Genomic DNA, 11,129 nt, shown 5'->3' on the forward strand with positions numbered 1-11,129 from the left:
CTTTCCCTATACATGCACACACTCCTTCCCTTAACCTTACTGTGTGGTCTGAGTTGTTGGGCCTCTGGGTGCTAGCACAGTTTGCACACAGGTTGAGGATATGAAACAAGATGGTTGCCAAGTCCAGGTATAGACAGAGCCTGCTGATGACCCAGGAGTTGGAAATGTAGGGTCAGGTGACAGAACCTGCTTAGGCCAAAGATGCGCAGTCTGGCTGGAGGAGCTGCAAAGGACAGAGCCTGCCCTGGGAAGCATGAAGATGAAAGCATACTGTGGCAGGGGGAACTTAGAAGGAAGCCCAAGCAAAGAGAGGCTGGGGACTTGCACAGAAATTGAGATAAGTACTCTGTGCACTTTTCTGTTTTGTTTTCTTTCTACATGGAGCGTGCCACACAGGAGTGAGGTGAACCCCTATGGGATATTGCTGTGCCTGGGGATGAGTGTTGGCATTTTGGATGATTTTCATTTTTGTTCCCCAGAAGACTGAATTGTGACTGAAGGGGGGAGGTGGAGGTCACAGAAAGGGAATGACTGGTGGCACCCTGCAATCAAAGCTTAGCCAAGCAGGTATAGCATAAGGTAGGATACAATTTTGGACTACTACCAAGCAACATGGTGAATATCATGAGTTTTGGAATCCAGGGGTCACACAGTGCTACCAAAGCTGAAGCCAGAAGCCGGCAAACCTGAATAGTGCACCCCAAGCTAGAAGGTTCAGCTGGAGTAAAAGTGGGACACGGCTGGGGAGCTCCAAGACACAACCCCATTCCTTTAAGTGTGCCTTGTCCTCCAGGCAGCCTCCCCTACTGAGTTAATATCAAGATGTGGCAGGCAAGAATACAGGGAGGGAGGAGAGGACAGAGAGGATGGGCACTGGGAAGCCTCTAAAGGTTGGAACCCTGTACCAACACCTGTCCTGTTCTTTTCAAAGTAGATTTGAACAGTCAAAATGGTTGTCAAAATGAGTTAAGAAAGTGAAGGTGAGTATCTGTTGCATTCCACATGCTTGTTTGTATAGCAAAGTGTCCCATTGTTTTACCAAAAATAAAATAACTTTGAGAAACTGGCAATAAAATCCAGTTATTCTCTGGCAAATTTATTTAGTTAGTTTTTATTAGCTTCTAAATTGTTGAGCAAGCTGAGAAGCTGTTTACATACCATAGGGTCCCAAATCATTGCCAGACATTTTTTCTGATGAAAATGGGGAAAATAGGTACTCAAATTTGTTTAGAGAATGATATAAATTGACAAAAGTAATCACCCCCCTCGCAAAAAACAAACAGGTTTTAAAAATGCAATTTCAACTTTTCCCCAAAGAAACTGCTTTTTCCAAGGTAATTTCTACTCTGAAGAATGCTGGAACTTTATTTTCCAAGGTAGTCCAGTGTTGCTTATGTAATACTGTGAATATGCAGGGTGTTAAAAAGGAGTACGATAAATCAGACAAAGAATAGTCTCAGCTGCTGAAACCCCACCTTAAAACACAATTTACACTCCAGATAAGATCCCAGGCTTCACATTCCCTTTATTGTTATCTGAAATCAAGAAAGGCAAGGAAAACTGCATGTATGTTGGTATTCTGAAATTAACCTCAGCCTGATGCTCCAAAATCCATGCTGTCCTACAGAAATGAGTGATTCTAAACTTGTATCCATGTTCTCCTCCCAGAGGTTTATGTATATATAAAGCATTAAATAGTTTTTATGTTAATCAAGGGTCCATAAATCATTGCCTATAATCCTCTAAGAAAACAGCCTGCAGAAGGTCGGGCAGCTAAGAGTATATCATTCTTGGACAAAAACTGGGTCAAGATTCTTTCAGAGCCTAATGAAAATAAAAGCAATATGGAAAGGTAATTACAATTCTATAGGTAGCTTTAAGAAATTTTCTAGGCTTTAAGAATCCCTTCAGCAATATTCCTTGTTATATGTGCAAAAGACTGTTGTTGCAACTCTAATTCAGAGTTTAGAAAAACACACTAAAAGCATTCTGTTGAGAAACCTTCTTAAGCCGTGAATCTGATTTCATATGGCATAGTGTGCCAACAGATCAGATATTCTCATTTGGTGGTCTGCACATGCATGCTTTTTTTTAAGTTCTAAAGTAAGAAAATATAGAAGCTGGGTTGTAATTCAGGTGGCAGAAAGCTTAAATAACCAAAGGAGGACAGCTCATCTGTGCATCTCAGGTGTATTTTGCTTAAAGCTTTCAGGAACCAGATTTTAATCATATGGCAAACATTATTTGAACACAAACTAGGTTGATAACATAATGAGGGGGAAAAAATCAAAAGACCATAATTAATGTTAGGTTTCTAAGGCAAAACTTTGAATTAACCATGGTTTTGGATGCCCCAGGTCCCAACTTAACATACTGTTCACAGAAAATCAGGACTGTCAAGGATTCGCATCCCATCTTTCATTGTCTCTGCTTTTCCCCATTACTGTAATCTTCCAAGCTGCTTTTCAGTAGGGTGCAGCAGACAGTTCTGCAAAGGAGAATTGGGAATGCAGAAGCTCCTGTCCTATCAGTTTCAGCCTGTCCATGTGTGGCTTCCCAAGTTTCTGCCTGGCTGATGTAAATTAATTTGTAGACTCAGACCCAAGTCCATCAACAACTCAGTTACCTGGCCTCAAAATACCTGCCATTAGCTCATCCCTCAAGTTAGCCACTTAACCTGGCTGGCTTCAAGTGTAACAACACCCAACAGCTTTCCTAGCCCTCTTTTATATGTAGTCCTAGCAGGACTTTGGTTCTGATTGGACAGTGGGTGGTTGCCTAATTGACAATTTCTTTGCCAGCACTAAATGGATCCTATATAGACCCCATCATGAATTGTTTTATAAGGTATCACAAGTTTAGCACCCAAAAACCAGTACCACCAAAAGCTGCCAGTCATATTTTATATGCAAGTGCCTAAATCATGCATGTGCATTGTATATGCTGTTATTTCTCATTTGTCTTGGCTGTCATTGACAACACATTTGCTACATTTGCACTACCGTCTCAAGACACTAACCAATATTGTAAAATTACAATGTGTGCTTCCACAATAACATGCAATTTATTTATGGCCTTTAGTCTTATATCACCAATAAGTTATATCATGGCTTATTTTTCTAGCCAATTGAACACCAGACAAATTACAGGATGGCAACTTTAGGTAAGTACCCAAATAACTACTTTCTCTTTGATGCAATTTATCTCCCATTCTGCAAATCTAAAATCCCTGCTTTCTAGGTGACAGCACTGTAAGCAGGTTGCATAGCTTGCTGGCTTCTGCAGGTGGGTTTGTTCCCAAAGAAGCTCCTCAGTGACACCTCCCAACTAAAATACAGTCTTTAAGTTTTAAACAAACAGACAAGCAAACAAAACCAAAGTCTTCTGCCCTGCCCCAAGCACTAAAAGGGGAACATCTTTGGTGCTGGCCACTGACCAGTACAGCCTAGCCCCTTGCAATAGCAAGCTGTTTTGCTCATACACGCCAATTTTTTTTATGGTGACATAGCCAGCATGGGGCTCCCAGGGGTGTACAGCAGGGCAGGGAACCCCGAGTCCACAGTGGGTAGCCCTCATCTCCCCTTGCCTTGTGCACAAAACTGGCACCCCCCCCAATACCACCTTCTTGGGGCCTGTGCCTCTTCCCTTAGCCTTGAGCTGCTTCCTTGGGGCCCCAGGCTACATCCTAAGGCCCAGACTGGAGTTGTCCCCCATACTCCCCTCTCCGGAAGTGTGTGCAGGGGCAGGGAGCTGCCTCTCCCCCTCTTCCCCCCTGGATGAGCTGCCCATGGCTCTGTCATACTCCCTGCCCCAGTTCTGGGGCCCATGTACCACCCCAAGGCCCAGCCCCTACCCCACTACCACCCTCACCATGGGGGCCTCAATCTGCCCCCCACCCCATAGATGTACATGCAGGCAGCTGGGGTAGCTGCTCTCTATTGCTGCTTGAGGCTATATGCCTGGCCACATGCATGTGCTTGGCACCCCCTGTGTCCCACTCCCTGCAGCCTCTTGCAAGCTGGAACTCTGCCAGTCTGCAAGGGGAAACCCACTGTTTCCCATGTTTTTTCCATGATGAAAAGAAAACCCAGATTCTTGCATGATACTGGGAATCTGGGACAAATGCTGTCTCAGAGTCATGCAGCCCAGGACCGAGACTCGATGTTTCCATTTCAGGACAGTCCTGCCCAATCAGGGATGGGTGGTCACCGTACCCTCTTTCCAAGGGGGACCAGGGCCTTCAGCCCCCACATACTTTGCGCCTATGATTTTGCTCAAGTTGCCTTCCTACCCTGCAAACTGCTCCCACACAGTTCATCTCTGTAGGCTCCCTCTCCTCTGGGTTTTAAGCTTCTAGTGGAACAGTCCCTAATTAGCAGAATACCCCAGCTGCAGATCCTTAACAAGACTGTCTGCCCTTCTTAAGGAGACAGAGCACCCTGTTATAAGCACACACTTAATCTTTTGGCATCTTTAGGAACATATTTTTTTAGAGAAACCTTATGCCATACTTTTCTCTTGCCATTGTAAAATGTGCAAGATAGCCCTAGTTTATTGCTTATCAAACAGTGGCCATTAAATATGTTGCATGCTTTTTCAAGAAAAAGCAGGAGTCAAGATATGACACATTTACTTGGATTCAGATGAAAACTTAGAACCCATTAGAAAAAAAAGATGCTCACATAGGCAGAATTGAAAGAGATTAAGTCAAATTGTGCTAAGTGAAGTTGCACATGCAACACAAATGGACAAAATGTCCTATTTCAATGTCCATTGCAGGCAGGAAGTTTTGCATGAGACCTAAAATGCCACTTAGCCCTGTGGTTTTCTAATGCATTTTTCCTCTTCATAAGAACATCCTCAATAACAAAGGAGATCATGAAAGGAAGTCTGTCTTGGGTACAGTTTACATTAAGAGCTGCAGATGAGTTTCTCACCTATGATTGAATGATTATTTTATTTGCATTTATTGTTTCTGTTGTGGTAGTACCTACAGGCCCTAATCAAGATCAGGATCCCCACTGTGCTAGGTACTGGAGGTACTCACCTAGGATATGGAAGAGAGAAGTTAAAGCAGGGGCACTGAATTGGGCCAAAGGGACACATACAGAGTTTTGTTGAGGTGTTGCAGTCCAGGTCAGCACTCCCCACCTCCTACACATGCATAAGAACTACCCAAAATGTCCTATGTGGAATGGTACCATGGGTGGATTAGGAGGGGTGCTCAGGAGCACGAGGGGTGGGTGAGGCTGGGATCATAAGGTGGGGTCACAAAGCAGTGACAACATGGGACTGGGACCCAGGGCAGAGCCATGATCTGCTGCTTGCATGCCCCTGCGATGGCATGGTTTTCACAGCAGGGACATACAGGGAACAGATCATGGTTCTGTCCCAGTCCAGCCCCACACTGTCACTACCCCATTACCCCCGGGTATCCATGGAGACCAACCAGAAGCCATGCGGAACGTGGGCTGATCACATCTGCCCGGCAGAGCACTCTACCCACGCAGTTTCCGGCTGGTCATCATGGAGACCCCGGGATCTTGGGGTGGTGACAGTGTGGGACCAAGGCAGAGCCCCAGTTCTGTGTGCACGGATGTGTGCTGAGCCCATCATGGCTCTGCCCTAGTCTGCACCCCAAGACCCCATGGTCTCCCTGGCCCCATCTACCTGTCCAACTCTCAAACACTGCTGCCTGCTGGCCTCACCTCAGCCACTAGGCCAAGTACCCTGCCTGTGCAGGTCCCACCCCCTGTGGTGGGTGTGGGGCAGACAGGCCGGGGTGCCCAGGCAGTGGGGCTGGGTACAGCAGCAGCAGCAGCCAGGAGTCACTGCCACGACTGCTGGAAAACGGAGTCCAGCAGCCATGCCGCCCCAGCCCCACTGCGCTCCTGGACACATACCAGGGCCTAGGTTGTCCCTGCACCTGGGCCAGGGAGGCCGAGGGACCTGGCACAGGCCAAGCAAAATCTCTCCACATGCCAGATCTGACCCACAGGCTGTAATTTGCCCACCCCTGGGTTAAAGTCTTTGGTTTGAGTCAGACAGATTAGGAGCATGAACCTAGGTCTGTCACATCCCAGATGAGTGCCCTAATCCAGGGGTTAGGGATTCTTTCTGTTTTTTCATTAAAAAACTTCAGAATGGTGTTGTTCATCCCAATACAGAATACATACATTTTACATTTGGAATATATTTGTGTGTCGGGAAACAGAGTTTCCTGTTCAGCCCTACATTGTACAAGATAAAGTGCAGATAATCATTAGCCCAAGGTATGTACACTGTAAAGCAGTGATTTTTCTACTAGGGTGCCACAGTGACTTGGCATGCTGCAAGATCCTGTTGCTCGATATTAGAATGGTTAGGTGTGGAACCACCTACATATAATTCACAAGATAAACTCAGAGATTTCAAATAGGAATACACGGTGTCAAAAACATTCTGACGTGTTGTGGTCTTTCTTAGTTCTTTGCAACAGAGGAAGTGCTCTATTGTTTTTCCATAGTCAAAAAGTATGAAAGGTAAGAGCTGGAATTTTCCAGAGGGTGCATAACATTTAAAAATGTTGAGAACCAGAGCTATAAAATACAAAGGTCACTATAGAAATCTAATTGGTGATAATGTGCAGCAATTATTTTTTGGTCATTTAATAGAGATTTATAAATCTTTAACTGCATTTATTATGTTAATAATTGTATTGTATTTAACTATTGGCTTACAGTGGAAATTATGGATAGTCTAGTGGCAAATGTAATAGATCAGCCAGTGTGTGCATGAATATCAATTTGCTAGTTACACCATAGTGAACCAATTTTCACTTCTTGCCTCTCTTCACATCTCTTCTTTTTTCTTCATAACCTCCAAATTGAGCTGGACTCTTTTTCTACAGCTGACCTTCTTTCCACCTAGTTATTTTAGGATTATAACAAATGTTCTGCTATCATGTAGAAATAACACTTTCTTGTCCCTAAAGAGAATCTCAGCTAGGTAGCCAGTCTTAGTATAGGTGTAATTAGGCTTTTGTTGAATTTCTGCCATGCTGTAGCTCTAGTGTTATATTACTTGCTGTCAGAACATATCTCTGTAGGATATCAACTCATGTGAATGCCTATCTATCTGTCTGAAAGTTTTTAAAATGTCAGTATACTAAAAGCTCCATGAGAAAAGTTATGATTTGGATGAGCAGAAGAAAGGCACAACCTCAAATACCCAATATCTTTATTTTCAATAGAGGTCATGCATTTCCTGGCCTAAATGAAACCTCACATAGCCTGGATGTAATGTGAGTACAATATATGGTATTTGGCTTGTAAATGTAGTTCCCTGAGTTTTTCTAATGTCTTCAAATCTGTTCTGTCACAGATTTCCAGTGTAACCTGAAACAAGCCATTTAGGACCAGATCCACCAAAGGACTTAGGTACCTGAAGTCGGATTTCAGTAGCTATGTTTTGCCAAGTCTAAGAGTGGGTCCAAATGAATGCACATGTGTAGTATGCAGCATTGCAGACCCATCAGCGGCACCATGCACTGCACATGCAAGTATTCCATGTGCTAGTAATGTCCAGTATGGGGTGGGGGGAGGATTGGCACTGGGAGATCCCTGGGTCAAAAAAAACTGTGCCTGAAAAAAAGGAGGGCAGCACATGTGGCAGCAGTGTGCACCACCTGAAACTGGAGCCAGTCCAGCCGGAGCCACAGGGTAGGGGAAGCTGGGGCCAGCAACTGTGCTGGCTCCAGCAGCCTTACCTGGGGTCCTGGGCACCTTGGGAAGCTGCAGTCATGGCACTCCTGCAGCTGGGAGCCTGGCCAGCTGCCAGAATGTGGCTCTGGCCAGCCAGGCTCTAGTTTTGGGTGGTACATACTGCTGCCCCACTTTTTTTTTGTGTAGTTTTTTTTTTTACCGGGATCTCCCAGGGTCAAATCCTGCCCCTTCCCGCCCCGCCCCCCCGCCAGGTAGCAGCATGGGGAACACCTGCATGTGCAGGTCTGTGGCACAACATATCACACATCCACACCTGCCTGGTCGTGGCCTAAAAGTGCAATTCTGATTTAGAATCAGGTTTCCCATAAAACAACTGTTGTTGCTATCATCTCAAAACATGGGGACCCCCTTTTATACAACAGTCTCGTATTTGAAGCACATATCCCAATGTGGGGAAGCCAGGTTCTGTTCCCTTCTGAACCTGGGGAGATTCAGGCTCACATCTGCCATTTCCCAGGAGACTGCCTCAGACTTTCAGCCATTCTGGGTTAGGGGTACAGTTTAACCCCTTGTGAAAGTCACCAACATAGGATGCCTATACATAAGTGTAACCCTGGGCGTGACATTACATGCGCCCTCACCTGAATAATTGGATCCTGGGGTACCCGGTAGCCAGTAGCCCTGCCCAGCCCTCCCTGGGAAGCTACTGCAGTGCCCCCGAGCAGAGAGCCTCCCCTTACAATCAAGCACCCTTGCAGACAATTCTCAAACTATTTACAAGATTTAATTATTTACACATAACAAATAATCATTAAATAAGCACATGGATATACCGACTAATAAACCCTAAAGAATGTATTTACATAGTCTCTCACTTGCACATGGCGTACTGGGGATCCCGTGTGCACTGCCCCTGGCGGGGTATCTCAGGGAGCGGGACTGATGAGTACCCCTGAACCTTTCACTGCATTTCCTAGGAACAGCTTTGTATGTTTTGAAAAAGTATTTTATCTAACCAAGGGCATAGAGTAGGTTGTTTAGGCTGGGGGAGATAGCTTGTTGCTTAGTTGCTTAATTGCTGGCCTCGCTAGAAGGAAAAGCTGTATCAACAAGGTCCCCGGGGAAAGTTGGAAGGGGGGTTACTTGGGGGGGAGCTGGAAGGGGGATTATTCGCTGAGTTTGCTGAATAAACAGGTGCCACATCAGTAAATTAACTATTACAAAGGCAAGTTCAGCTGGCTAGGGGGTAGTCTGTAGCTAGGGCGAAGTGCGCATGGACCAAAAGGGGCAACCTATAGTGACTGTACAGTGTGTAAGGCTAGAAGAGGCTATATAAGGCTGATACCCACTTGGGTAGGGGGTGCTTGCTTTGCGAACGATTGCCAAGAACCACTTGCTGCGCAGAAATAAAGATTAAGTTGGATCCTTCGCCCCTGTGTGCTTATTGGCAGAAGCGCACCGGGCACAAACTCACTGTCCTTTGGGGACAACAGGACTGTCTGTGTCCGTGCACGTCGTCTGTGGACGCTCCCTGGCACTGGTGTCCGCCTCCATGCTCCTGGAATTTCCGGGCAACAAGGGTCTCTGGGCAGCAAGTGGCAGCTCCTCTTCTGCAGTTCCTAAGACAGCCTCCCCCTGCCTTTGACCCCCTTCCCCGGCTCTGCTGTGAACAGTGTCTGGGCTGCAGGCTGTAGCAACCCTCCCGTCCCACACAGGTTCACAGCCCTGGTAAATGCAGCCCCTCCCTGGGCTTTGCCTGCCCCTGGGGCCCCTCACCCATCAGGGAAACTAGGGCAGACTCCGGCAGTTCCCCTCACCCAGCTCTACTGTGCTCACCCAGCCACACCAGCTGCAGTCAGGTCTCTCCAGGCTTGGAGTCTCCACACAAGCAGTCCCTGCCTGATCCTGCCACTGCCGCCTCCCCAGCCAGAGAGAAGAACTGGATACTGTATCACACTGGATGCTGTGTCACTCCCGTTGCTGCTTCTCTGCTGCTTCCGCAGGGCTCTCTCAGGGGCTCTCCAAGGAACCACTGTGTTGAGACTCTGAATCTCCAGCCTCCAGCCCCTCTCTCTCTCTTGTTCCCCCCCGCAGGAAAACTGCTCCCCCTTTTATCCAAGCCTCTCAGCCAAGACCAGGGCCCTTCCCGGACTTTTGCTAAGGGCTCTATTTCAAACTTTGCTGGGGTTACATCACCCCTCCCACTTCCAACAGGGCTGCTTCCAAAAGAGCTTCACTTGCCCTCGGAGCCTACAGTGTCCCCTCTGGGACAAACTCTGTCTCTCTGCCAGGCAGCCCTTCCCATTCTGTTCAAGTGGGTCCGTTTTTTAAAGGCTGCTACATAAGCATGGAGGCTGCTCTGATGTTCTCGAATTCCAGCACATCAGAGCAGACTCAATTAACTGAGTCTGTTGGAGCTGGCAATACCATGCTTGAGCAGCCTCCTGCATCTCATGTATCAGTGTCCCCGCACTTAATAATGCCAGCAGGGGCACTTTATCTAAAGCTCATCAATCGAGCTTTAGTTCAAGCACCCCCACTGCCATTTTAAAGAGGATGCTGATATAGGAGACATAGCAGCACTTTTTATTTGAGTGGCTCTTGGGAAACTTATACACGTGACAGTCATCACAATGTACATGTGATGAAAATGTAATTTGTGTTGCTTAATGGTGTCACACATTACACGTGTGCCAGTTTTGGGAGTTTTAAATGACTTTGCATCATTGCAGACTAAAGTACATCTGGATGTAGTTTAGTTTGCAGCGTTCCAAATTGCAACAATGCAGCTGTCAGCTTGCCCCCTGGCCATGGGAGAGGCAAGCAGGCTCCATAGGAAAAAAAGGATCGGGCCTTCGCTGCTTCTGTCTTCACCAGGCACCTTTTATTTTATTTTATTTTTTTGGCGGAGCCTGCCCGCCTCTCCTGCAGCTGGGGGGCAACTTGACAGCTGACAGCTAGAGGAAGCTGCCTTCAGAAGTAGTGAGGGGTCCGATCCTTTTTGGTTTTGTTTTTGTGGAGCCCGAGCTTCCCTGAACTCACCCAGGCTTCCAGTCCCCTGCACACTATACCCGCTGCCTTCTCCAGCCGCCAGCACATCCAGCTGCCTTCCTGCTGCCCCCCCACCATACTTCCTTAGGGAAAAGCCAGCCCATTCCCAGGTGGTTCCAGACAGCAGGAAGGTGTCAGGGACAGTGCACAGGGTGCCAGAAGCCCCAGTAGGCTCAGGAAAGTGTTGAATCCACCAGGTACTGCCTCTTAGCTGGGGCAGCACCCAGCCCACTATCAGCCCACACAGCCTTCAAGCCACCACAGGGGGAAGGACCAGAGCCCCCCGCAGCTCAGGGCCCACCAGCCATGGGATAGGTGGGCAGGCTTCAAGGTAAAAAAAAAGACCTGGCCCCTTGCCGCTTTTTTTTTTTTTGG

General features: G+C 47.0%; 1 protein-coding gene across 3 annotated transcripts in view; it reads left to right on the top strand.

Moving 5' to 3' along the window:
* Window positions 1-11,129, top strand: part of RXYLT1 (ribitol xylosyltransferase 1) — a 43,126-nt gene that overhangs the window by 23,487 nt on the left and 8,510 nt on the right. The window contains exons 7-8 of one of the 3 annotated variants that reach the window (XR_003091722.1): window positions 3,124-3,163; window positions 7,363-7,418. Coding sequence is in view for 2 of the 3 variants with exons in the window: in XM_025191420.1 (XP_025047205.1) it covers window positions 3,124-3,131 (8 nt within the window). In the remaining variant the exon portion in view is untranslated. Of the gene's footprint in view, window positions 1-3,123; window positions 3,164-7,362; window positions 7,472-11,129 lie in introns of those variants that run through there. The other 2 variants (XM_025191420.1, XM_025191419.1) reach the window with 2 other exon arrangements.

The sequence above is a fragment of the Alligator sinensis genome, unplaced genomic scaffold (genome assembly GCF_000455745.1).
Source record: "Alligator sinensis unplaced genomic scaffold, ASM45574v1 scaffold713_1, whole genome shotgun sequence".
In the NCBI taxonomy this organism is placed as follows: domain Eukaryota; kingdom Metazoa; phylum Chordata; order Crocodylia; family Alligatoridae; genus Alligator; species Alligator sinensis.